A 24551-nucleotide genomic window follows, 5' to 3' on the forward strand; every position below is an offset into this window, starting at 1 on the left:
ATGAGACGCTTTGCCTAGTAATGAACTGGCATGAGACAATTTGCCCAGTGGTGAACTCATATGAGATGCTCTGCCTAGTGATGAACTCGCATGAGATGCTCTGCCCAGTGGTGAACTCGCATGATATGCTCTGCCCAGTGGTGAACTCGCATGAGATGATCTGCCCAGTGGTGAACTCGCATGAGATGATCTGCCCAGTGGTGAACTGTTGTGACACACTTTGCCCAGTGGTGAACTATTGTTTACAGCCCACTGGACAGCCCAGTGACCCGAAAGCTGGACTGGTTGGGAGGGGCAGCAGGCCAGCTTGGGCTCCTGACATTGATTGTCCATCATGTCTTAGCCACATAAATGTTCAGTGAAAAACTTGGTGAATCCACATAGTGACAAAATTGAATATGTGACCAGGCTGTGAAATTTTAGGTAAGGACACAATACAGACACGTGCAGGCGAAAGTCCTGGCTTTGCATAGTGTCTGATTTCAACCGTTTGTTTTTTATTTTAACAATAAGTTACACAACATAAGATCCAAAAACAGCCCTCGAGAACCCCGGGCAGCCCTCACCGGTCTCTTGAACCCGGCACAGAAATAAACCCCTTAATTTTGAAATGTACACAAATGTTCCAGTAAGACGGCTGTGAGAGTCTAATGTTCATTATGGACCTGGGTTCTGATTCTTCACACGAGCTTGAAGCCCCAAAGAGCTGAGGGGCCTCCCCCACTCCCATCATCATCCCCCGCGTGCCAATGGGGGGGATTTTCACGCATCTTCCTTCTGTACTTCATGCTGATTTTTAGCTCTACAAAAGGCAACTCTGGACAGCCCAGGGTCTCACTGAGCCTCACAAAATGTCAGGCTGAAAAAGGAAGAATACTGCTTTTTCATTTCCATATGAACAATATGCTTTTCTTTACAAATCGGCCAACTGACACTGCAAGGCACAAGAGGATTGAATTGTACCTTTCATCGCCCCACCCCCCACGAAAAACATCGAGATGAAACTGACAAGCTGAGACCAAAACTAATTCTCATACAATGGGGCAGACGAGCTCTCAATAAGGCAGCCTTCTGGTGTTTTACGACTCTCCTCTAAGAACCATCCGGAACATCGTACATCTTTCCTGATCAGGATGTATTTGTTCATTGGCTGAGTGTGAAACCCAGCAGTGCCGGAAGGTCCAGATCGCATCTGCAAGAAGCAGCTGTTTGCTTTGGGCGCCAGCAGAGAGTTTGCATGTTATACTAGAAGGACTTTCTGGTTTTTTTGCGCTCCATCCACATCAGGAACAAATTCGGAGATGTGAAGGCCAAGGAACATTCCGTATCCATGCAGAGCAAGCATGAGGCTGCATCGGTGCCTGATGAGCCTTGGCCACCAATGACATGCATCACATCACCTGTTGTCCACATCTTCATTCACACAGCTTAAAACTTTATTTAGCACTGCACTCCTAACAGCAGGTACATGTCACCAGACCTCACCGTGCACCATTTGTTTGTACATAGAATTGCTTTTCAGAAACAACATTCCATAAAGAATGCCTTTCGGAATTTATAATCTTTTCCTCCTTGTAAAGGAAGCTAACTGGAGCAGTACAGTGCAGAGTTAGTGCAGGTAAATAGGCTAAATTCACTCACACTTATTTCCCACTGCTGTGGAAGCTACAAATAACGTACAGTAGTACTGTTTCATATTAACAAAAACTCCAAAGAGATGTTTAAATGTAATTCTTTTGGAATAAACTTGTATTTTAGCTTATTCTGTTAATGTTTTGCTAGTGTGAAATGCTTCAGTTTTACATAAAATTTGCACATTTGTTACATCTCAGTGTATTTGCAGTGCTTTGCTCTGTGACTGTGCCTTGTGCTGCAGGACATTCCAGTGGCCGCGGTGCTTAATTGTTCCTGTTCCTGCCGTCAGTGATTGGCTGTGCGGCTGTATAAAAGGGGTGCTGTTCCCTTGAGAGAGGAGGCTGCACTCTACCATCAGCGATGCTCCGCCCAGTCACATTCTGTCATCATGACTGCTTTTTGCTTGTGTGACAGACAGGCATGACTTTGGTATTGTGCCTTGTAATTTTTGTTATTGGGTCCTTGTAAGGTGTCCTATCCCTAGAATGGCGCTTAACAAACTTCAGGTCTATTCCTTTTGTTAAACAAAGACCCCACATAAAACCCCCCTTTCGAAAAACAGAAAAATAATTTGGAATATAGATCACCTTTTGTATTTCAGCATTTGACGGATGTTTGGATGGATTTTTCAGATCTATGAGTGTTGTGACGTGATGTGAAATGAAGCAAATAAATCCCATGAACTTAATGTTAACATATTTATCTTTAATACACATACACATACATTCAAATAAAAATAATATATTAATGTTTCAATTTATGAATTACAAGATATTGCATTTTAATTTCTGCAGCATGTCAGTGTAATAGATATCACTGTATGCAGATTATTGCACCAATCAGTAAAGGGTGTGACATTAACATTGCAGCTATTATGATGGAATTTTACTGTCAAGCTGAATGTGAACAGGGACAAAATGCAGAATAAGTATTAAAAAATTATTAATACAGCAGGTATTGGTTCTCATGGTCGTATAAAGGTTAAGCATTTCAGGGCAGGTTGGGAAGCGTGCACTGCTACAGTGGGTTGTGACATCCGCTATATGATGAGTCACCTCAGGATCCCAGTTGGCAATGGAAGTGACACAGTACCAAAGGAATCCAGTCTTTGTCTAAGGTCACTGAATAGCATCCATATCTCACAGCCATGTAACAAATCAGTGAGCACCGGACTCTAAACACTTGGACCTTCCTCCTCTTACAAAGATATCAGGAGTGCCAAACACCCTTTTCCAGTGACCTTATTACTCTCCATGTTCTCCCAATTCGTCTACTGGCTTCACAGGAAGACGCACCAGAGACATAAATGTTGCTGCCAAGTTAAGTCAACCTCTTGACGCGGACATTCTCTCTGCAGACAGACATACTGCTGGTGGCCGCACCCAAGAAGTCATTAAAGGTATGGAACTTGGTTTTTATCCAGGACACTCGCAAGCCCAGACACTCAGACTCCTCGCTCAGTCTCTTGAGACCCCCGGTCAGAGCCTCCATTGACTCCACGAAGATCACAGCATCATTGGCAAAGTCGAGATGCTGCAGGACCCCACGACCCTGCCCAATACCCAGTCCATGCAATCATTGAACAGATCAGGAGCAAGAACACATCCCTCAGGAACACCTGAATCAACTGGGAAGAACACAGTGGCTGTGCCTCCACTCTGCACAGCACTCACAGTACCAGTGTACAGGCTGGCTGTGGCATCCAGCAACTTTGGGGGGATCCCGCAAAGCCTTAAAATGTCCCACAAGGAAGCCTGACTAACTGAGTCAAATGCTTTAGAAAAATCAACAAAGGCTGCAAAGAAACTCTGCCGATATTCACATCTGTGCTCAAAATAAGGACCCTTGGTGCCAGGATGTGGTGGATGGTTCCTCACACCTACCTGGATGGGCCACCTCAGATGATGACCCGAGTCCTGCCGTGCAGCAGGCGACACCTCATCGAGACACCAGCTCCGATTCCCAACTGGCCCGACTCCCTTGGCTCTCCAGTGGTGTCGACTCTTCCGTGGATGAGGATCCCAAGAGACTGGGAGAGAGCAGAGCTACTCGCGCAAGGAGTTTTTTTTCACAGTGGGCGCTTTGCCATTCTCACTACAAACAGAGAAGTTTTTTTCCCTGAGAGTTAGAGGACCACGTGCAGGGCCGGATTTTGCATCCTACCCATTTCAAACTATTGTAGTTGCACTTCAAGTTAATATAAATTATTATTATTAACTGAAACACTTCTCCAGCGGCCCACCCCTCCATCGTCTAACCATTGTCGTGGGAATAAGCAGTTAAAAGCAAGTAAATATAGTTTATGTATTAAACACTCTATGAACAGTCTTTGTTGACCAAGATGCTGTATGGAGTAAATAAATAAATAAATACATTTATAAACTGAAAATCCACTCAAAAAATTTTTTGACGTCCCCAAGGCTAATAAAAAAGTTTTTATTTTAGTTTTAACACCAGAAACTGAAGAGGCAGCCCTGCTATGGGTGGGAAGACGCTTCAAGGCCTGGATGCTGTTACTAGCGCAGTAACCCTTTGATTTTAACCTCACCTGAGGAACTTGCTGTAGAGGCTGTTCAAATGACCTCAGCAGTTTTGTGGTGGTGGGCTGATGGATGGATGGATGGATGGGTGGATGGATGGATGGATGAATTACCTCTGAAGCATGTAGACACAGAGTGGTCATTTGTAGACGAGCGAGCGGGGTTTGACAGTGCATAGAGACGCCTGTGTGTGACTGCGCACAGGGATTATTACAGATTACACAGAGCCGGCTGTCACTACCCAAAAGGACGGCTCATCGCCTCCTGCTCTCAGTGTAAACCGAACGTCTGCTTTGCTCGCTTTATTTTCTCTCAGGGAGTGATTGAGATGCATAACATTTACCTAAAGGAACTGCATAATGGAGCTCCAAGCTGCCTGAAAAGACACTCTGATGTCTGGATGGCCTCCCCCCATGCGGTGCCCGGCTTGTGGCAGAAACGGCAGTGCACATAAAGTCACTGTCAGGCGCAGCTCGGCCGTGCCAGTGAAGCGTTCGCACACACGGAGGGGCCCCGGCGGTCCTGCTGACGGTGCGATCTGTACACTTCCCCAGGTTGAGGCAAATGGGGCATGACACCCAAAAGTGCAATATCGCAAAGTAACTCCCATTTCATCGCGCGTGAGGAAGAAAACGTCATTGTCAGGCTTTGAGGACATTAAACCATTCACTTTGGGGGCCTTGGTGATGTGGTGCCTCAAGCAGTGCCTACATACTCATGCTGTAGTACACCTCATACTATAAATAGTATGTATATATATCTATATATAGTATGTATATATGTATATAGTACGAGGTGTGTGGTATGAGGTATATATATGTGTGTGTGTGTTCTCCCTGTGTTGCTGTGGGGTTTCTTCTGGGTGTTCTGGCTTCCCCTCACAATCCGAAAACATGCTGAGGTTAATTTGAGTTACCAAATCGTCCATAGATGTGTGAGTGAATGAGGTGTGAGTGTGCCTTGTGATGGATTGGCACCCAACCCTAGGTTGTTCCCTGCCTTGTGTCTGTAGCTTCTGGGATTGGCTCTGGGGCCCGCATAAGGATTATCGATTATACACAGTATGTTGTTTTTATTACAGGCAGCATGAGGATGCAGTGGTTAGTAGAGTCTCCGCCGGGATTCCATGTGTGTGGAATTTGCATGTTGGTGCACAGGAAAAATTACCTCTGAGAAACTGGTTTTCGTCTCGCAAAATGAGTTAAGCTCATAACAAAGACCTTGTTATGGAAAAATCTGCACACAAAACTCATCATAGGAGCCACAAATGGCCCAAACGCCTACGAATCTATTTGTCATATAGTTATTTCTGGGAGCAAGGTTTTCTGGCACCATTTTACGCAAAGCATAAAGGTATAATAATAAGCTCCTTGTTTTCAATTCCAACACCCAGAAAAGTCTCAAGGCAGTTTGGTTTGTGTCAAACCTGATTTTCAAGCTGATGATGCTCCAGTGTTCGTTAATTTGCCTGCTTGGCTAATGAAAAAAGAGAGGAACGGAGTGAAGAGCCACATCACATGCGAAAGACTGCAGGAGTAAGTACAGGAACATGAAGAGCTTTTTGTGATGAGATTTTTATTTAAAGGCATATGTATTATAACTAAGTACATTTAGCAGGGGAAAAATGCTAATAATTTCTTTTGTACAAAACAAGACAATACAAAAATACTAAAATATATCTTTTCATCTGTAGTTGTAATGAGATTTATGCTCCTTACAAATCCAGAATATTTTAGTTTACTAAATACAAAATATAGTCAATCGATGCATTTGTTTAAGCAGCATTTTGTAGGTAACACAGGACATGACACAAACATTTTAATTCATAGTGGATATATCTAAAAAAGTCAGGCATAATATTTTACATAGTTCATTTTTAGTGATATATACATTATTTATACATTTATCAAAAAAACAGCTTACTGTGTTTGAAATGACAGGACGGACTAAATAATATGTGAGACGCACAATGTACGAGTTTTCTTTTCAGAGTTCTTGCATATAAAGTGAAATACCAAGACTGTACATTATTATGGTTAATAAGGCAGAAGGCACAGTATTAAAGGTGTTAGATGCAGTTATAACACACAATAAAAATCCACAGTTCTTTTTTTTTTTGACACATAATAACAGGCAACGCCTCTGCCCCCCCTAGACGGACGGCTGTGTTCGTGTAGCAGACTGACGCTCAGGCCCCAACTTGTCTGAGACTGATCCATACACCGGGGGTGGTGGGGGGGGGACGCTTTTCTTTGTGTCAGTTCCCAACATGTTGTGGCACTTGAGTCAACGGGGCCCATCCCAACCAGCGGAAAGAGCCCCCAGCCAAAATGTGCTTACCAGCCCCAGGAGTCAATCCCAAGACCGCCCCCCCCCCCCGCCCCCCCCAGACAAACAGCCCCAGCCCACAACACTGACCCCACCATGGCACTCAGCCTGGGGGTAAACAGCAACCGGACCCCATGTCTCTCCATCCTCCTCTCTTCAGCCCCCCCCAGACAAAGCCCCCTCGCTGAACGTTCGCGCCATAACTAAACTTACACTGCAAGTCTGTATGCAGGCATTCTAATGGGGCAAACAAGTGGCTCATTTATGCTGAGGATCCTCGTTTTCCTCGGAAAAGGACAAACAACCCCTTGGTGTCTCATTAAGGCTTTTTTAATCATCCCATTCGGGACAGTGAAATGGTGACAGTTAGCTTGGATATAGTGCTGTGAGTTATTTAATATTGTTAAATTTTGTGCAGAAAAATATCATTCCTATTACTAAGGAATTTGTTGTCCTATATGCATACAGGCTTGGAAACCGAGGGAATGCATGACAGTCCTGTCCCGGGGAAAGAACTGGGGCGAGCAGTGAATCCTCACCCCCGTTTCACGTTTTCGCTTCTCTTTCGTTCATTCTGGTGATTCCTCTTTGCCTTTTCATCCAGTTATTTCCCACAGAAGGAGATCCATTCCGAGCCAAGAGCCAGTAGCTGCTCGTCATAGTCACTCACATTTAGGATTCAGGCTCTCCTCTAACGTGGATCTAATGAATGTCATGGTGAATAGTCTAAGTAGTGGGAATTAGTTCCCTTGCCTACATTCTAGTGTCAGACGAGGAAAGTGAGCAGCAGTGGGGGAGGCTGTCAGTCAGGTGTATTTTCCATGTGGTTCCCATTGTCCTGGGGTGCGAACCCCCCCCCCCTCACACAATGTTATGGTGGTTGTTCCTGTCAATTATGTCTGTCGGAGGAAGAAGCTCCTTCTTCACTGGAGATGGCGGCGAGACAACCTTGGCCTTGGGCTTGAAGAGGTCAGACACATAGAACACCTGGGAGATGGGAAAGAACAGGATTAACGGGCGAATCAGGCCGCGCGCTTTAGTTCCGGAATGTTCTCCACTCTTCAGATACAGTTATCACACTGGCAACGTCCTGCACTCGAGGTATTCGACACCAAGGCTGGAAGCACTGTTCAGCTGTGGAAAAAAAATGCTTGTCCTATTACTGTATCACACATCGTGTGGATCACACCGTCAACTGTATTTGCTCATCGTGCATTTTCCACCAGGATTCTGTCATAGGTCGTGCTTAAGCATGAAATTCACTAACTTATTAATGATTTATTTAAAGAGTGACATCACTCAAGGGGGTAGAATTTTGCATGGAATCTAAGAAGCAAAATGTGGAGACTGGGTCACAGATTTAGTATGACCCAATGTAACCCCATCTGACAGCTTTCAGTCAAGAGTCACTGATGTAAGTCATTTATCGTAAGACCTGCTTACTCAGACAATCGGTGTATTTCAAAACCGCATCGTTATGATTTTATAAAAATGGCACAGAGTTAAGATGGTTTATGGATTGCGGGTGTCACTGGAGATCGGCTGAATTTCCGGGTTTAGCAGAATACTGTCGACAGGCATTCTCTTGAATATTAGAAACATCCGCTAACCACTATGGCGTTTAGGGCGAAATGTTGAACCTCATCTCATTGCACATGTTGAAGGGAATCCTGTTGTTTCGTCAAACACAAAATCACAAGAACTTGTATATGGCCCTCACCGCTACACGGATCAATTGTTATGAAGCTTCCTGGTAAGCACAGCCTGCCAGTATCACCAGAGCAGTTCTACACCATGAGAGCGCCAGTGAGCCAGGAATACTGAATAATGGCGTGCTGGAGTTGCCCGCTTTAACGGCGCTCTGGACGCAGGGACACAACTGCAGGAACTATTTTTGCTAGCAGGCAAAATTCTGTCACGTTTCCTCTCTCACTGTCCCATCAGATCTCGCAAGCCGACCGGTGCCAGTCAGAAAGGCCTGCAGCTAAAAAAAGGAATTCACTTCCTGTTTTGTGTAAAGAGTCGGGAATCCCAGACAGAGGCATTCTCTGCTTTGCTGTGGCTGTAACACCGAGTGAGACGCCCTTTGGGAGGAGCTGAACACCGGAGAAAGGGTGTAGCAGGAGATGGTGTGACATCAGTCGCCTGCCAGACACAACGTGAGGGAGCACCCTCAGTGATGAGCAGCAAGGTGGCCATGTGTCCCACTTGTGTGGGATATCTTCAGTCAGGAAGTGTCATCTGTGCCGTTATCTTTTGCAGTGTGACAAGCAGCACTGACAGCATAAAAGGCTTAATCGTTCTATTCTATAACACAGGACAGTTAATTCTACTCTGACATGAACAGACCTTTTGTGTACGTGTGGTCACACAGGACTGCAGCGCCAGAATATCTTAAGGAGGCCCTAGACTGAGCTCTGCCACGAGAGGCTGACCTGATGAGGAACGTCCTGACCCCAGTGTGAAGCCTTATCAGAGCTGGGAGACTTCCTGTGTCGTAACCTGCAGAATGCAAACGACCATCGCCTCGCTCTAGAGCCCATTGTGCTGCGAATGCACAATCAGCAACAGGAACCAGCTACGAGTCTGTTTGCCCAGCTCCGGTTCAGCTGGAAACCCCGCAAACAGTGGAGGGGTAAGGGTAGTGGTGGGGGAAGGGGAGGGCCAGCAATGAGCTCAAGCGGATGTTAGCGGAGCGGCAGCCACAGAGATGAGACCAGGACCGAGGCAGCCTGAGGCTTCTCTGCTTCTACCTCTGACTCTGAGGACTTTGGTAGACACATATGACAGTGGCACAAGCAATGACTGGAAGAGTGAATTCACGCTCAAGGGAGATTAATCACGAGTCTCTATCCATGATTATGCTTCTCCTGCAGTAGAGAATATTAAGTATGGTGAAGAGGCAGAGACTCGAAGAATGATGGGATGGATAATGTCAGGAAATATGTGCAGAGAGAAAGGCCTTGATAAGTTCAGCGAGGAGCGGGGGAGGCAGCCTTAGCGTGGTTTCACAGCTGCTTCCTCATGCCTGACCTTGGGTTTGGCATTTCAGGAACAGTCTCCCCCCCCCCCCCCCTTTCCCGCTGCCGTACGCTAGCGTGGACCATTTCCACAAAGGTCACGGCGCCGCGGACAGGAAGCCCCACGGGATGCGACGCACTAAACTTCCTGTCGAACCACTCATAAGTATTTGTGCCTGTCTGTGACTAGAAAACGTCTAAGAGTTCGCTTAGTGACCTTCGCTGTGATTCAGACCAGTTAAAATATATGGCTCTTGTTGATCAATGTGGCCACCGCCATGTGCGAGCGAGTCTCCCGTCACGTCATGGCCCTGCCGTTTAAATCGCCACGTCCGAGGGCTCTCAGGGTCACTAGCACAATGAAACTACAGTGGCGAGAGTCCATCTGGCAAGCCAGTGCCGAGGGCCACTATTCATCGAGGGAGAGGAGCTCAGCTGGCTCCTTCCGCGGGAACACAAACGCGAATGAGACCCGAAAATATGGAAAACAGACGTTCAGCTCTTCCTGAAATCAAAACTGTTTTTCAATAAAAAAGACTTGTTATTTTCCATTTTTCTGGAGGAGAAAATCCTTACGGAGTGTCGCAGCATTCAGGCTGCCGTAGCCATGGCACGGATCGCAAACGTAGATGGGAAAAAGGTCCGGAAAGTTCATCCCAAATGACAAAGAGGGCAGAGTTCACTCTGATCTCAAGTATAAGGTTCTGTATTTGTACCCAAGCCAGGAGAACAACCAACCATCCATTTACTGTATCCATTATTCAAGGTCGTGGGGGTCTGGAGCCTAACACAGAAGCACAAGACAATGAATAATCCAGTATAGGGTGGCGACCCATCACAGGGGCAAGCACACACACAGGTTTGTAATTATATCTTTGTGGGGACTCTCCATTCATTTCTATGGGGAAAAATAACAACAGGACAACCTTAAACCCTTCCCAGCCCTAACCTTAACCATAAGTAACCAAACAAAATATGAAACTTCTGGCATTTTTATTATTTGATTGCAGTCATAGATTTTTATAAATATGAGTTTCCCCTTGTGTGGTCTGATAAGGTGGTCCACAGAAGGACAGAATCACATTATGGGGACATTTGGTCCCCACAATGTAATATTTATATGACTCACACACAGCTACAGGCAAACTGTCCTTGGTCTGTAGGGGGAAACCTGGAAGAAACCCCACAACAACACGGGAAGAACATGCACACAGGCAGAGCCAGGCTAGAGACTCAAACATCAGGCCGAGAGGCGTCAGGCACCAGTGCTAACCACCGCGCCACCATGTCACCCAGTCAGGGGAAGGAAAAGGAAGCCAAGCGGAGGAAGAGCCAAATATTTAGTTATGGAGAATGAGCCAATACGTGAGAAACAGCACATCAGGCTTTAAGAAGTAATACTCCATTGCTGCAGTAAAGCGCTTGTCAGTGTCGGTTTCTGCTATTAAAAGCATGTCTAGTCTTGAGAGAATGTAGGGTGTCAGATTGTGAAGTTTAACCTGGACATTGACCTGCAGCACAGTGACGGTACTCAGCCTGATGTGTCTAGAGACCTGGCGGCTGGCTGGTCTCTATGAAAGCCATTTTATTTCATGAAAATCTCTGTGTCTGTGTTTGAGGGGGCAGGGAAGCCCTGTAAACTCTGACGTTTCTTAACAAGAACCTGATAATAAGAAAGGCTCGTGAGATTAAAGGATGCAGCGAAGATGGTGGCTCTGCCAAGCATGTGCTCAGCGGCAGACATCAGCAGTAACATTCTCCTCATCTCACAGCTGGCTGACAGGTTTATGGTGAGAAATGATCCCAGTGTGGTAAAAGCATAAGAATGACACTGTTTTTCACTAAAAACATTATCCTGCTGTAATGAAATGTAATACAGACGCTCCTCTACTTACGTTCCGAACGGCCGTTCGTAACTTAAAATGTTCGTAAGTCGTTATTCAACATCATATTAAGGGTACGTGCAAGTACTAGGAACTAGGATGCGGGGAGTTCGTACGCTATGCTGCTGCAGGGCGGGAGTAGCGGCCGGAAGATGTACCAGGCGGAATTGGCATTTATGTTGCGGACAGGAAATGGGAGCCCAAGGGACACAATTTGGACTTACACTCCTCTTCGTTCGTATGTCTGAATGTTCGTAAGTTGAAAGTGCGTAAGTAGAGCGGCGTCGGTATCTTCTTTTTGTGATGCAGATTCCTACACTATGCTATTGGTCAAACAAACAGGCACATCCAGAGGTGATGGGGAATGTGAAGGAGATGGGTACAGGGGCCTGTAAGGGAGGACATGCGAGGGGGATCGCGACTACCGTGAGGAGGCACTCACCACGCAGTAGGCCACGAGCGCGCCCTGCGCGAAGCCCGCCAGCACGTCGGTGGGGTGGTGCTTGTGGTCCGAGACGCGGGACAGCCCGGTGTAGAAGGCCATCATGAGGAGGGTAAACTGCAGGAGGGGCCTCAGGAGACGGGCGCCGCGCCACGTGAAGCGCGATTGAAGGTAGAACTACAGGGGGCGACATAGAGCAGATGTTTGTGTCGCCAATCAGACATTACAAATAATAACCCACAGGTCCATCCATTTTATCAAGAAATAATAATAATAATAATAATAATAATAATAATAATAGCACAGGACACACAACTTGACCTCATTCCTTAACCCAGAATATTGTTCTTTATGGGAAATGAAGTATCAATAGTAAACTGCAAGTATGACATATTGCGCTTACACATACATGTAATTATTTTATATTTGGAAGTGAGGAAACCTGCCGGCTACCACTGCAGTTTTACCCCAAATTGCTTTAAGATGAGTTTTAGAGGTCAAAATCAACTTTCCGTTCTTCCAGCGCTTAAATGAATATATTTACTTTAGAATGTTCAGCATTAGCTGAATGTTAGATGTAAATTTTCTAAAGTTAACAGAATTAAGTGGCTCTATTTTCTACTGGAAGACCAAAATCCAGATGCATTAAGCTTATAACAATGTGAAGCGAGGAGCCATACACTTCCTGCTTTAGTCTCCTCTCGCTGACATTCATCACTTAGTTTTCCTCAATTTCCTGTAAGAGTGGCCAGGAAATGTGGACTGTGGGAGGAGCACAGAGTCAAGGAGATCTCTCCTTGACCTCCTAAGACAACAGAGCACTTAAGAAACCCAACAATGTTGAAGACATTCGGGACTGCTGTTAATGTCAAACTTCTAGTAATGGGGTGGACAAGGTCCTGCTTGGCTTCCAAAGCTGCTCCTCAGCTGACTCCCAGATGGATAAAACTCTGTACATATATAACCTGCGTGAATGATGACTTTTAGGAGGCTTGATGAGGTTCAAAATAAGGACTACAACCTTAAATATACAGAGGATGACCATTAGTTTTGGGATTTAACCAAACAAGCCTAGAAGACCACAAATAGCCACAAAAAGTACAGTATGTAAAACTCATCCATCCAATTTCTGTACCAACTTGTCCTATGCAGGGTTGTGGGAGTCCGGAACTCATCCCAAAAGCTACGGGTGCAAGGCAGGGGTGTCAAGCAAAAAATGGGACAAAAATATAAATATTACATTTTCCACCAAAAATCATATTTCACCAGCCACCATTAAATCAAAATTTCTTCTAAAAAGTACATTTGCAACAACAGGTTTTTAGGTCAGTGCAAATGAGCGGAAGAACCAGGCTGCTATTTCAGCTCACGGGGCAGTAAATGCAACATCTGTGAGCATCACACCACAGAAGAGGAACTCAGAGCTCCAGCCTGTGTGTAGGAGATTGGAAGGGGAGCAGGACACTGGTAATGTTTGTGACTAAACCATGCAATTACTACACTTGCCTCTTTTTTCTGATTGACCTGTTTTATGCTTTCATAATGATGCTTTAGCTATAAGTTTTCATGTTGGTTTGACCATGAAATATTCAAAAACTATTTTCAACCTGTTTATGTGACGTGTATTTCACAATTAGGCATTCCAGTGGCTTGGGGTAAGCGTTATTAGCTGGACACAGCTAAACTTTAATCCGTTTTTCAGTGTAAAGCCTTACTACAGTGTACTCTGTACACAGCAATTTTCCATAGCATTTACAAAGTGCACAAGAATAGCAAAATGATAAGAAATTCAGGAGACGGAAATTTGAGAAAGGAGGGGCCGAAGCTTCTTGGAGTAACTGGAGCTTAAGGGCCTTGCTGAGGTGAAAATACTGCACGGACCCAGGGATTTAAACCAGCGACCTTCTGATCACAGACACAGCCTCCAACTGACTGGGGCAGACGCCTCCTATTTGCCCACAGAGCAGCAGAAAGAACATCAATAAACAGAACAAGCCCTCAATTTCAAAGGAAATACAGAAATACAAGCAGCAGAATACTGTTCACTGTGATCAACTTAGGTTGGGTCATCATAGTTAGAGTTGTATTGACTAAGATAGTGGATAATCCTTCCACTATCCTTCCAATATCCAAATGAATCAGTTCCACCCAAATAAGTCTTATGCATAAACTCTCAGGACAAACTTAAATGCAGGGCAGACGTATTATATTAGTATGTCCACTACATGTGCTTATTTCAAACAATATATGGGTAAAAGTATTGGGATACACCTCTGAATCCATGAATTCAGGTGTTTCATTCAGAGCCATTGCCACAGGTGTATAAAATCAAGCTTTGTGAAAGAATGGGTCGTTCTGTAGAGCTGAGTAAATTTCAGCGTGCTACTGTCATAGGATGCCACCCGTGCTATAAGTCAGTTTCCAAAATTTCTTCCCTGCTAGGTATTCTACTTTCAACTGTAAGTGGTCTTATTCCAAAGTGGAATCATTCAGGAACAACGGAAACTCAGCCATGAGGTGGCAGATCACGTATAGTGGTCTCCAAGTGCTGTTGACTCAATAACTATAGAGGTCCAAACCTCCTCTGGCATTAACATCAGAGTGCTGAGAGCTTCATGGAATGGGTTTCTATGGCTGAGCAGCTGCATGCAAGCCTCACATCTCCAAGCACAATGCCAAACGTCGGATGGAGTGGCGTAAAGCACGTGGCCACTGGACTCTGGAGCAGTGGAAATGTGTTCTGTGGAATTTTGAATCACACTTCTCTGTCTGGCAGTGTGATGGACAAGTATGGATTTGGCAGATTTCAGGAGAACGTTACCTGCCTGACTGCATTGTGTCAACTATAAAGTCTGGCGGAGGAGGGATTGTTATTCAGGGTTTGGTCTACGCCCCTTAGTTCCAGTGAAGGAAACTCTTAATGCTTCAGTATACCAAGACATTTTGGACAATTCTATGCTTCCAACTTTGTGGGAACAGTTTCGGGAAATCCCTTTTCTGTTCCAGCATAAATGTGCCCCAATGCACAAAGCAAGGTCCATAAACACATGGGTGGTTGAGTTTGCTGTGGAAGAACTTGACTGACTCGCATAGAGCCCTGACCTCAACCCCATCAAACACCTTTGGGATGAACTAGAACAGAGATTGTGAACCAGGACTTCAATGATCAACATCAGTGTCTGACCTCACAAATGCTCTTCTGAATGAATGGGCAAAAAATTCCCACACTCTTGTGGAAAGCCTTCCCAGAAGAGTGGCAGCTGTTATAGCAGCGAAGGGGGGACCAATTCCTTGTTGATGCCTATGGATTTAGAATGGAATATTATAAAAGTTCCTGTAGGTGTAATGGCCAAGTGTCCCAATACTTTTGTCCATACAGTCTATGTACACTAATGTCCCCAGAGACACCTGTTCTCCCCTGCCTTTCCTGGTCATCATCTATGAGAGAGCCCACCAGCACACAAGCCAACCCTGCCCTTCTCTGTCTCCCAATGGGCCAATGCAGCTTTTATAACACCTCACAACCCCAGCCACACTGTTAATACCTTCTTCTTTCAGCACCGAGGTTTGCTATCACCTCACTATCTCAAAAGAAACGTCTCCTCTTCCATTTGAAGAGGACAGGTGCCACTGATTGCTATCAAATAGAATTAATGCACTGAGGTCAACTCACGGTCTTTCGGTGAGTGAATTCTGAAGGCCATGAGGCCTCGGTGAATCCATAGCAGGCTGCCCACTGGATGGTGAGCTGCAGCAATGTCATTGCCATCTGGAGGTGCTGGAGGACCTCAAAGTAGGCAGAACTTCCTACATGTTTGACCTGTTCATCCACTACACAACCTCAGATCAAAATTACAAGCAGATATTGAGTTTTGACCACTAAATGTAGGACAAGACCATGAAACATGACTAGGGTGAACAGAAATTATCCTGAGCCCTTTCCACAGAACGTGTGATTTGGCTGGAGAGAGGCCATTTGGAGCATTTTTCCACTTTGCCATCCAAAGAACACTCCCCTCCGCCAGTTCTCCTGGATCCCCTCGGCCTTGGCGCCTTTCTGCTAGGTGGGACTGCCCTTCCCAGCTCCCGATGTGTGCCTGAGGAACTTTGGGGAACCCCCCCCCCCAAACCACAGGCCACCTTGTGCTAGGCGGCAAATGAGGAGGTTGGACTGGGCTGGGAAATCACGGCCTGGCCTGCTCAGGCATTAGCGGCGGCTTGCTGGCTCTCTGAGTCATTACTCTAATTTCCATTGTTATCGTCTACATCGGCCGCCCGCCTCGATGTACAAACGCAGCTCGAACAAAAAAAGAACACAGGGATGGATATCATGGCAAGACATCCTGCCCTGTAATTATGAGTCATTATCCGAAAGACTGCAAAACCTCTTTAATGCAAATCCGCTAATGGGAATGAATGAAGTGGCAGACTTCAAAGCCCCGTACATGCTATAAAGACCTCGGAGTTCTCCATGCCCTGACGGCACAGCTCATTCAGCATGAAGGGAACCACATTCATCCCAGTGACTAACCCTAACCGACCCCTTCCAGGGCCCTTCTGCCTCTGCTGAGCCGGCAGTCGGTCAGCGCACATACGCTGCCTGTTGCAGCAGGTAGGTCTCTCTGGACCACTTCAATATCAATACCATTAAAAAAAAAATGAGTTCAGTATCTCACCTGACACAAACCAGCTATGTCTAGCTTCAGAAAGTACAGAATTTCCCTCCCAAAGAACAGAGGGAGATGTGAAGTACTATATATAAATATTACAATCCCCAGCTTAAGAACATCCAGGTTACAGACAGCTCATACTTATGAGACTAATGCCTGTTTTATGAAAAATTTGGGTTAAATACAATGGTTCGTAATAACTTTGTGATGCTGGTAAAAACATTGTTCCGCTTTGGTGGTTCATCGACCTGAGGAACAGTACAGTACCGTATGCAATTACTTTTATTATTATTGCATTATTATTAATTATTATTATTATATACTGTATTATTATTCTGACTTACCTACAAATGTGACTTAAAGACAGGCTAAGGGCACTTTTCCACCGCACCAAGTACCGTACTTTTGGTACGGTACTTTCGGTACTTTTCACATTGACTTCACATTGAGTACCGGTACCAAAAGTTCCAGTACGGAAACTGCCAAACAGCTGGAGTACTTCTTTGGTACTTTGGGGTGGGACTTGAAAGGCTTTCTTTGCTGATTGGTTATGCAAATAGCCTACCTCTAAACACAATACAAACACTGCTTTGAAAAAAAGTTGCAGAAGTCAGAAAACAATGATAAATGCAGTACAAAAATGCAATTTGGTCAGAAAAACATACACAACAAAAGAAAGGCAGCTGGCATTACGAGAAATTGAAAAGCATTTTGTTGAATAAACTAATACAGCACGCATATAGCACGCTGTCGTAGCGAGATGATTTTGTTATAAATATATATAGTGATTTTTGTACAAATTTCACTACAAAATGCCCCACCTCGAGTTGTGATGTAATTCGGCACCTTGAAGTACCGTACTGTTGGTACCTTCTGAAAGTACCAAAACTATGGTACCTGGTGCGGTGGAAAAACGCCCTTAGAGAATGGATGTCGTTCCTAACCTGGGGACTGCCTGTATATTACGTTTACTACCCCTTTACTGGACCACTCCAAGTTAACAGCTTAGCCCCAAACTACAGCAGCTGCAGCCCCTGAGGAACGAAAGCATTGTTGTGTGAAAACGCTCCAAGCCGTGCTCCTCCAACAAACCCACATGGGAGATGTCTGCTTAACACACACAGGAAGACTGTTTACTCACCACCAGGTACAGCATGGTGAACATGGAGAAGGAGGCGTGGCCTGAGAAGAAGGACTTCCTGTGGGATATGACAGCACACAAGATAAAAATCACACTGTAAACGCGAGGCTAATTACGAGAGCTATAAAAACAACATAAAACATGAACAATATGAAATTCGTTTATTGTGCACCCACTGTGAGTAATCTTAGGATATCATTCCAATATGACTACTAACTACCAGTTTTATTATGATTTAATCAGTAGAGTCAATCAGTAGAGTTAATTAGGCCAATGATCGATTCATATCCAGTCGAATGACAGATCACAGTGAGCTTCGTCCTGCATACCTTGCCTCTTGGACCCTGCTCTCCGGGCCTTGGCACTTGTAATCCACGACGTATCCCACAGAGCAGTTGATGAGGCTGAAATCGGGGTCACACACAGCCAGGAAGTGGGGGCGCATTCGGCCCACGGACACCTTGGCGATATCGGTGAATGACTGGCTGACGGCGCAGCCAAAAATGAAGAAGCCCACTTGTTTATAAAGAGCCGAGACGTAGGGGTTGCCGATGAAGGATCTGGAGCCTTGGCTCAAGTAGTGGATCCTGTAGCATTCACCTATGATTATCTGCGCAGGGGGAAACGCGTCTCAGGTAATCACGCTCTGCACAATCCCCCAGTGACACAAATTCTGCTGCTTTTCTGTCAGTCAGTGTTTTCAAATCAGGGCAGTAGTTGAACAGATGCTGAGACTGCCGTCACCGCTAGACTTTGCATATTTTTATAGCAGCACAGAGTTTGAGTCACCGTCAGATTGCACACTGATGGTCACACACATGCATAGACACGCAGGGGTGAACGTGGCAGAGAAGGAGTGTGGTGAGAGATGGCGGAGAGGAATATCAGCATGGCCTGCCTTGCCTGGACAAACGATTGTTAGCGTAGCACAATGTAAACGTTGCTGGTATGTCGCTAAAGCATTTTACAGGAGCCCATCATCTCACACGTACACCAGATTCTTTCCTAGCAAACATTGCCAGCCACCCTTTGTGTTAGACGAATGACTTATGGAATAATGTTGGGATGAAGAGGAAAGTTTAGTGCTAAATTAGCCATTAGCGGTGGTTTTATTTCTACAGACAAACAGAACCATAAAAGCTTAGTAAAGTTTCAAACAAAGTGAACTGGCATTGAACTTAAAGCACATAAATAGCTGCTGTGTGAGTATTAATAATTATATGTAACCAGGAGTGAGTAATGTAATAAAAGTGAGCGGCTTGGGCCGGGCCTAGCAGGGACATGGGATATTAAAGAAAAACTGAAATGCACTGTTCCAGCAAGGAAGATGGAGGCCAAGCACTGGTCACGCAGGGACGTGCCGATCAGACACATCAATCAGGAATCATCCCGGGGACCTGACAGGCACCCAAAAACACATCACTCTTCTCCACAGCCTCTCAATCGACTTACAAATAACCTAACTGAGTTTATACTGGATCTTATCCATCTTTAACATCTTTAACAACAATTCCAGCACAACTAAAATGGCCAGTAGTAATAATGGGTCTCAAAAAGATGAATAAACAAATATTGATTCTGGTATTAGTGGTGGCCTGTTGTCTGGAAGGATTTGTGTAAATATATCTACAGATCAGAAAGGATTCCTCCATGATTTTATGAAATAGAAGACAATGACCATGGAAGAAGATCTTACTCTTAGGACATAAATGTCCTGTATCTAGTACATATCCCTCTGTATGTAGAAAGTCCCCAGTTTCGCATCGGAGATGTTGAGAGCGCCACCAGCTGGTTACTCAAGCCCAGTGTAGGTCAGATGTAATCTGAACTACGTGGACTATGTTTAAAACTGCTACGTGTGACAAACATGACTCCCAAAATGGACACCCCATGCCTTCCCCGTGATAACATAATGCCTAAACTCTCGCTTCCCATGTTGTTCTAATTCCAGGAATCGCTCACAACACAATTTGCCATTTAACACCCCCAGTTGCTCCACACCAACAGACACCCACAGCTATGAGATTCTGCAGCCGGAGGGCCAGCAATGTTGGGAAGCCTGGCCCTAGAATGTTCCACGGATTTATCAGGAAACTATGCGCCGTCCAAGAATGTTTCATTCCCATATATACTGGGCGACCGGCATAATGGCCCCACTGGGGGGGCTTCCTCCTCCCTGCTGGCTCAGCCCCTGCTTTTCTCTCAATGGCACTTTCACTGAAACTTAGTCCAGAATCTGACGAGTGGGTCTCAGAGACCCCGTCAGCGAGTAGCTGGAGGCTTTCTGGAGGCAGCGAGGCAGCTTTGGCTCTCTGGGATGGAATTATTTACCGTTGCTATGCAAAGGGGATTTGCGGGGCAGCGACGAGAACAGCGCCGACACCACAGGGAGGTGACAGAGGAAAGCAGAGGGACAGAGGAAGCCCACAGTGAAGCCAAGAAGAGAGGGATGACTAAGGAGGAACACTGAGGAGGGACGCTAAGGAGGGATCACTAAGGAGGGATCACTAAAGAGGGATCGCTAAGGAAGGACCCTAAGTAGGGATTCTAAGGATGGACCCTAAGGAGGGATCGCTAAGGAAGGACCCTAAGGAGGGATTCTAAGGATGGACCCTAAGGAGGGATCGCTAAGGAGGGACTCTAAGGAGGGATCACTAAGGAGGGAGCCTAACAAGGGATAGCTAAGGAGGGATCCTAAGGAGGGATCACTAAGGAGGGATCACTAAGGAGGGACCCTAAGGAGGGAGCCTAAGGCGGGATCACTAAGGAGGGACCCTAAGGAGGGATTACTAAGGAGGGAGCCTAACGAGGGATTGCTAAGAAGGGACCCTATGGAGGGACACTAAGGAGGGACCCTAAGGAGGGATCACTAAGGATGGACCCTAAGGAGGGATGGCTAAGAAGGGACTCTAAAAGCTCATACTCTCTAATACTACACAAAGGGCACGAGCAACACACTCGGCCTGCAGAGTGTTATCTCCTATTTGTACCTGTCAGCGCTTTTATATTCCACAGAGGGTGGGGGGTGGTGGTGGTGCCAACATTGATTTCGTTGAAAAGAAAAAAAGACTTACAGAAAAGACGGTAATAAGAATGCCAGCAGCGGTAAGCACAGCATCGCTTATGGTGTCTCCGTCTTTGAGCGGGAGCTTGATGGACTCGTCGCTGCAGTAAAAGCCGCGCCGGTAGGGCTCGACAGCGCTCGTTTCGATAACCAGGAAAGGCAGGCCGGCTACAGCGAGGTCGACAGGAAGTAGAGAGACAAGACAAAAAGAGAAGGGTTCAAAGTCAGTGAGGAGGACACTCAGACGTAGGTGCAGCGTGGGGCTGCCTGGAGGCGTGGCAAGGGGCGGGCGGAGCTCTGGGTGGGTGTGGTCTATGCTTCTGTCATTCCTTGCCATGACAAAGTGGGCAAAGCTAACTGAGCTAACTAGTCTAACTAGCACCACCTCCATGCCCCCCTACTGCCCTGCTGAGCCCCCAGGCAGCACCGTGCTGTAACCGACTTACAGAGGTGATGGGCAGAATGAGGCCAACAGCTAGCAGCACCGACGAGGAGACGGTGCTTCCCTTATAGGAGAAGCGGATGCTGCCGTCATCACAGTAGAAGCCCCTCTGATAGGGCTGGACGCTCGACTTGTGGAGCATGAAGAAGGGAAAGGTGACTGTGCAAACAGACAACAGGAAGAGCGTCAGGCCTCCGGGGGGAGCCACGCACCTACCTGCCAGTCCACGGCACGCTGGTATTTCAGCAAACTGTCATTCTTACACTACGGATCACTGATTATTTTGTTTAGCATTTTCGGTTCGTTCAAGTGAGCATTGAATGAACCACTGGAGGTAACATCTCCATGACGATATCACACAGCAGTATGCAATGAAAACAGGAGTTTTCTGTCCAGATATTTAGAAGAACGATAGATCACTATTTTACTTCTTCATCATTCAGATCATCTTCTCGTCCACATTAATATCGTGTTTTGGAATCTTATATCAATGATTGAATTGAATTTTTTTGCCGAGTCACACAGAAAAAAATAATGTTTTCTGCAGTTTGACAGCATAAGGAAAGGCATTTAGGGTGATCTACCTGTCTAACATGCTGGAAAACGTGCTGCACCAGCTTCCCCAGGACATACAAACAGAGAAATCTCTGGTTAAGCTTGTGTCTACAAACAGAAAGAAGCACTTTCCTTAATCACCCAATCCGGAAAACTCTCAAGAAGAGGAAGGGTGTTTAAGTTCGTATGGTAGTGCCTCGGGAGACAGGCCGGACTCAGGAACTTCAACTTCCAACCATAGATTTAGAAAAAAAACTGGCTGCCTTTGAAGGCCAGGCACTATGGCCTAAGGCAGCGATTTTCAACCACTAGTGTCCCGTGAGAGATTGTAAGGTGAACTGTGGGAAATTCTAAATAGGTCTAAAAATTTTTTTGAAAATTCAGTTTTATTTGCAAATAATATGCAATTGTCGAGTGTCCGTGCTGTAATAGCGATGTATCCTAAAGAAACAAAGCTATTTCAAGGTTACTCCCATTTTGCACGACATATCTGTGAGAGCTGACATATAAAAACAAAAAAGAAAGAAAGAGAGACTGAGAGCTACTGAGGAAGAGCTTCGTGTGTCTGTCTGTCTTCAATTCCTGCCAGGATATCAACTTTGCGTTCATCCAGACAGGCTCAGGTTTCACACTGAGTGAGTATAAATAAATTGAGAGACTATTTTCTCATTACTAGGCGACAGAGTGTCATTTTGTAACACTTTTGGTTGGTGGTGTGCTGTGTGATTGTTTTCGGTGTAAAAAATGGCTCAAAGAAGGTTGAAATACACTGTAGTAGAGGGTTAGAAGGTGACAGGGTGACACAAACAAAGAGAAAACACGTCGCTTCTCCAAATCCTGAAGGTGTTCAGAATGTGATCTTTCCATAGGAATCCATTGTTTTCTCCCCCAATTCTCAGGCCTGCTTCCGGTGAATCAAAGGTCAGACCCAACATGGAATAATTAAGTAGCTACTTTGAAACCCAAAACATATAATTTTATCGAATCGCAGGCATCATTACAAACAAGTTCAGCCTTCTCCAAAAACAACACAGATCAGATTTTTAATATAGAGGGATGACAAAGAAATGGGGTAAAACACATCTCATACATGGTCTGTGGAGACACAGGAAATCCTCAGTGACAATCACTTAGTCAAATATATAGGTTCTTAAGCGGTGCTGTGCTGTGCATTTGGGATCAGGTACTAGTTAGGGTTCTATTTTCTTTCTGTACAATCTGAACAGCCGGACTGCCCTTTCTTTCTGTTACAGCTAGAATGGATGCCATTAATAGACTAACAGCTGCAGAAATACAGAAGGAAATTTGATGGGATTGGAGGGACAGAGGAAATTATACCAGATAGCTGTGTCATACTTTCCATAAAATGCCATCGTTCAGTTGTGAAAAGGGCTCGATGGAGCTCAAGGCAGTAGGTAACACCGAGAGACCCGGTTCCTCCAGAGTGGCTACTGAGGTTCTTTCAATCGCGTTCATTTTCCACGCAGGAGAGTCAGCTCAAACGCACTCGGGTAACGTTACCATGTTCCACCCGGAAGTAGAAAGTTCTGTAGCGTGACCAGCCTACTGAGTGCAAGTCCCCATTGGACCAGTGGGTCAGCAAATGCACCAAGGTACCCTGAAAAAATGGGGACACTATGGGACATGGGAGATCACAGTGCGGGGATTTTAGCAAACTGAGGAAGCGCTGAGGCAGACAGACCCCAGGGAAGGAAAGCAGTTGGCATGAAGGGGCAGGGCGGAGCTTCCACTGAGAAGCCGAGCGTCCAAACAAAGCTCGAGGGGCTTTCTAAACAACACTCTGACCCGTTGGGGGCCTGATCCAGCCCCAGTCTGTCCACGCTGCATCTATCTGTTTACAAAAACCCCTCTGTCCCCATTGCCTCCCTCCAGCCTATGGGAGGCACTGTAGCAGAGTACCTTTGTATTGCCCTCCATACCATTGCCATGAGAGCAGCCTGGTATGTTGAAAACACTCACCCCCCCCCCCTCCACTCCTGCGCCCCATTTCACCCCAAACAAAGCAAAAACCTGAAAAAAAAAACAAAAAGCCAGTTTCCTGGGGCAGACAACTAGCATACAGAAAGTGTGACCAGAGACGAGAGAACAACAGAAAAATGTGTGGGTGACTCCTTTATTTGGCAGTTTTCATACGAAAGGAACAGAAAGGAAGCAGAGGAGAAGAACAGAAGAGGGCAGAAGAGACGGAGGAACAGGGTCCATTGAGTCTCAGTAAAATAAAGACCAGAAAAAGAGGAGAGAAGAGCAAGTGGCATGGAGCGCAGAGCATTTGTGCTCAGTGACACAGGGGAGGTGGAGAAGAGACAGACAGGACGGGCAGAGAGACAGGACGGGCAGAGAGACAGAACGGGCAGAGAGACAGAAAGAGCGGAGAGACAGAAAGGGCAGAGAGACAGAAAGGGCAGAGAGACAGGACGGGCAGAGAGACAGAAAGAGCGGAGAGACAGAAAGGGCAGAGAGACAGAAAGGGCAGAGAGACAGGACGGGCAGAGAGACAGAACGGGCAGAGAGACAGAAAGAGCGGAGAGGCAGAACGGGCAGAGAGACAGAAAGGGCAGAGAGACAGGATGGGCAGAGAGACAGAACGGGCAGAGAGACAGAAAGAGCGGAGAGGCAGAACGGGCAGAGAGACAGAAAGGGCAGAGAGACAGGATGGGCAGAGAGAGAGGACGGGCAGAGAGACAGAAAGGGCAGAGATTCAGAAAGGGCAGAGAGAAAGGTACGGGCAGAGAGACAGGATGGGCAGAGAGGCAGAAAGGGCAGATAGACGATGAGCTTTTCAGCATCTTATTTTGTAAAAAGTGAGAAAT

At 45.9% G+C, this 24551-nt stretch overlaps 1 protein-coding gene across 2 annotated transcripts in view; it reads right to left on the reverse strand.

Moving 5' to 3' along the window:
• Positions 1-5733: 5733 nt before the first annotated feature.
• The window catches only part of LOC125708555 (phospholipid phosphatase 3-like), a 28375-nt gene continuing 9557 nt past the window's right edge, over positions 5734-24551 (reverse strand). The window contains exons 2-6 of one of the 2 annotated variants that reach the window (XM_048976167.1): positions 21170-21324; positions 17989-18269; positions 17660-17717; positions 11849-12025; positions 5734-7490 (exon numbers count right to left, since the gene is read on the reverse strand). In XM_048976167.1, coding sequence (XP_048832124.1) covers positions 7365-7490; positions 11849-12025; positions 17660-17717; positions 17989-18269; positions 21170-21324 — 797 coding nt within the window. In that variant the 3' untranslated portion in view covers positions 5734-7364. Of the gene's footprint in view, positions 7491-11848; positions 12026-17659; positions 17718-17988; positions 18270-20733; positions 20892-21169; positions 21325-24551 lie in introns of both variants that reach the window. The other variant, XM_048976166.1, reaches the window with a different exon arrangement.

Source organism: Brienomyrus brachyistius, chromosome 15 (assembly GCF_023856365.1).
Source record: "Brienomyrus brachyistius isolate T26 chromosome 15, BBRACH_0.4, whole genome shotgun sequence".
Taxonomy (NCBI): Eukaryota; Metazoa; Chordata; class Actinopteri; order Osteoglossiformes; family Mormyridae; genus Brienomyrus; species Brienomyrus brachyistius.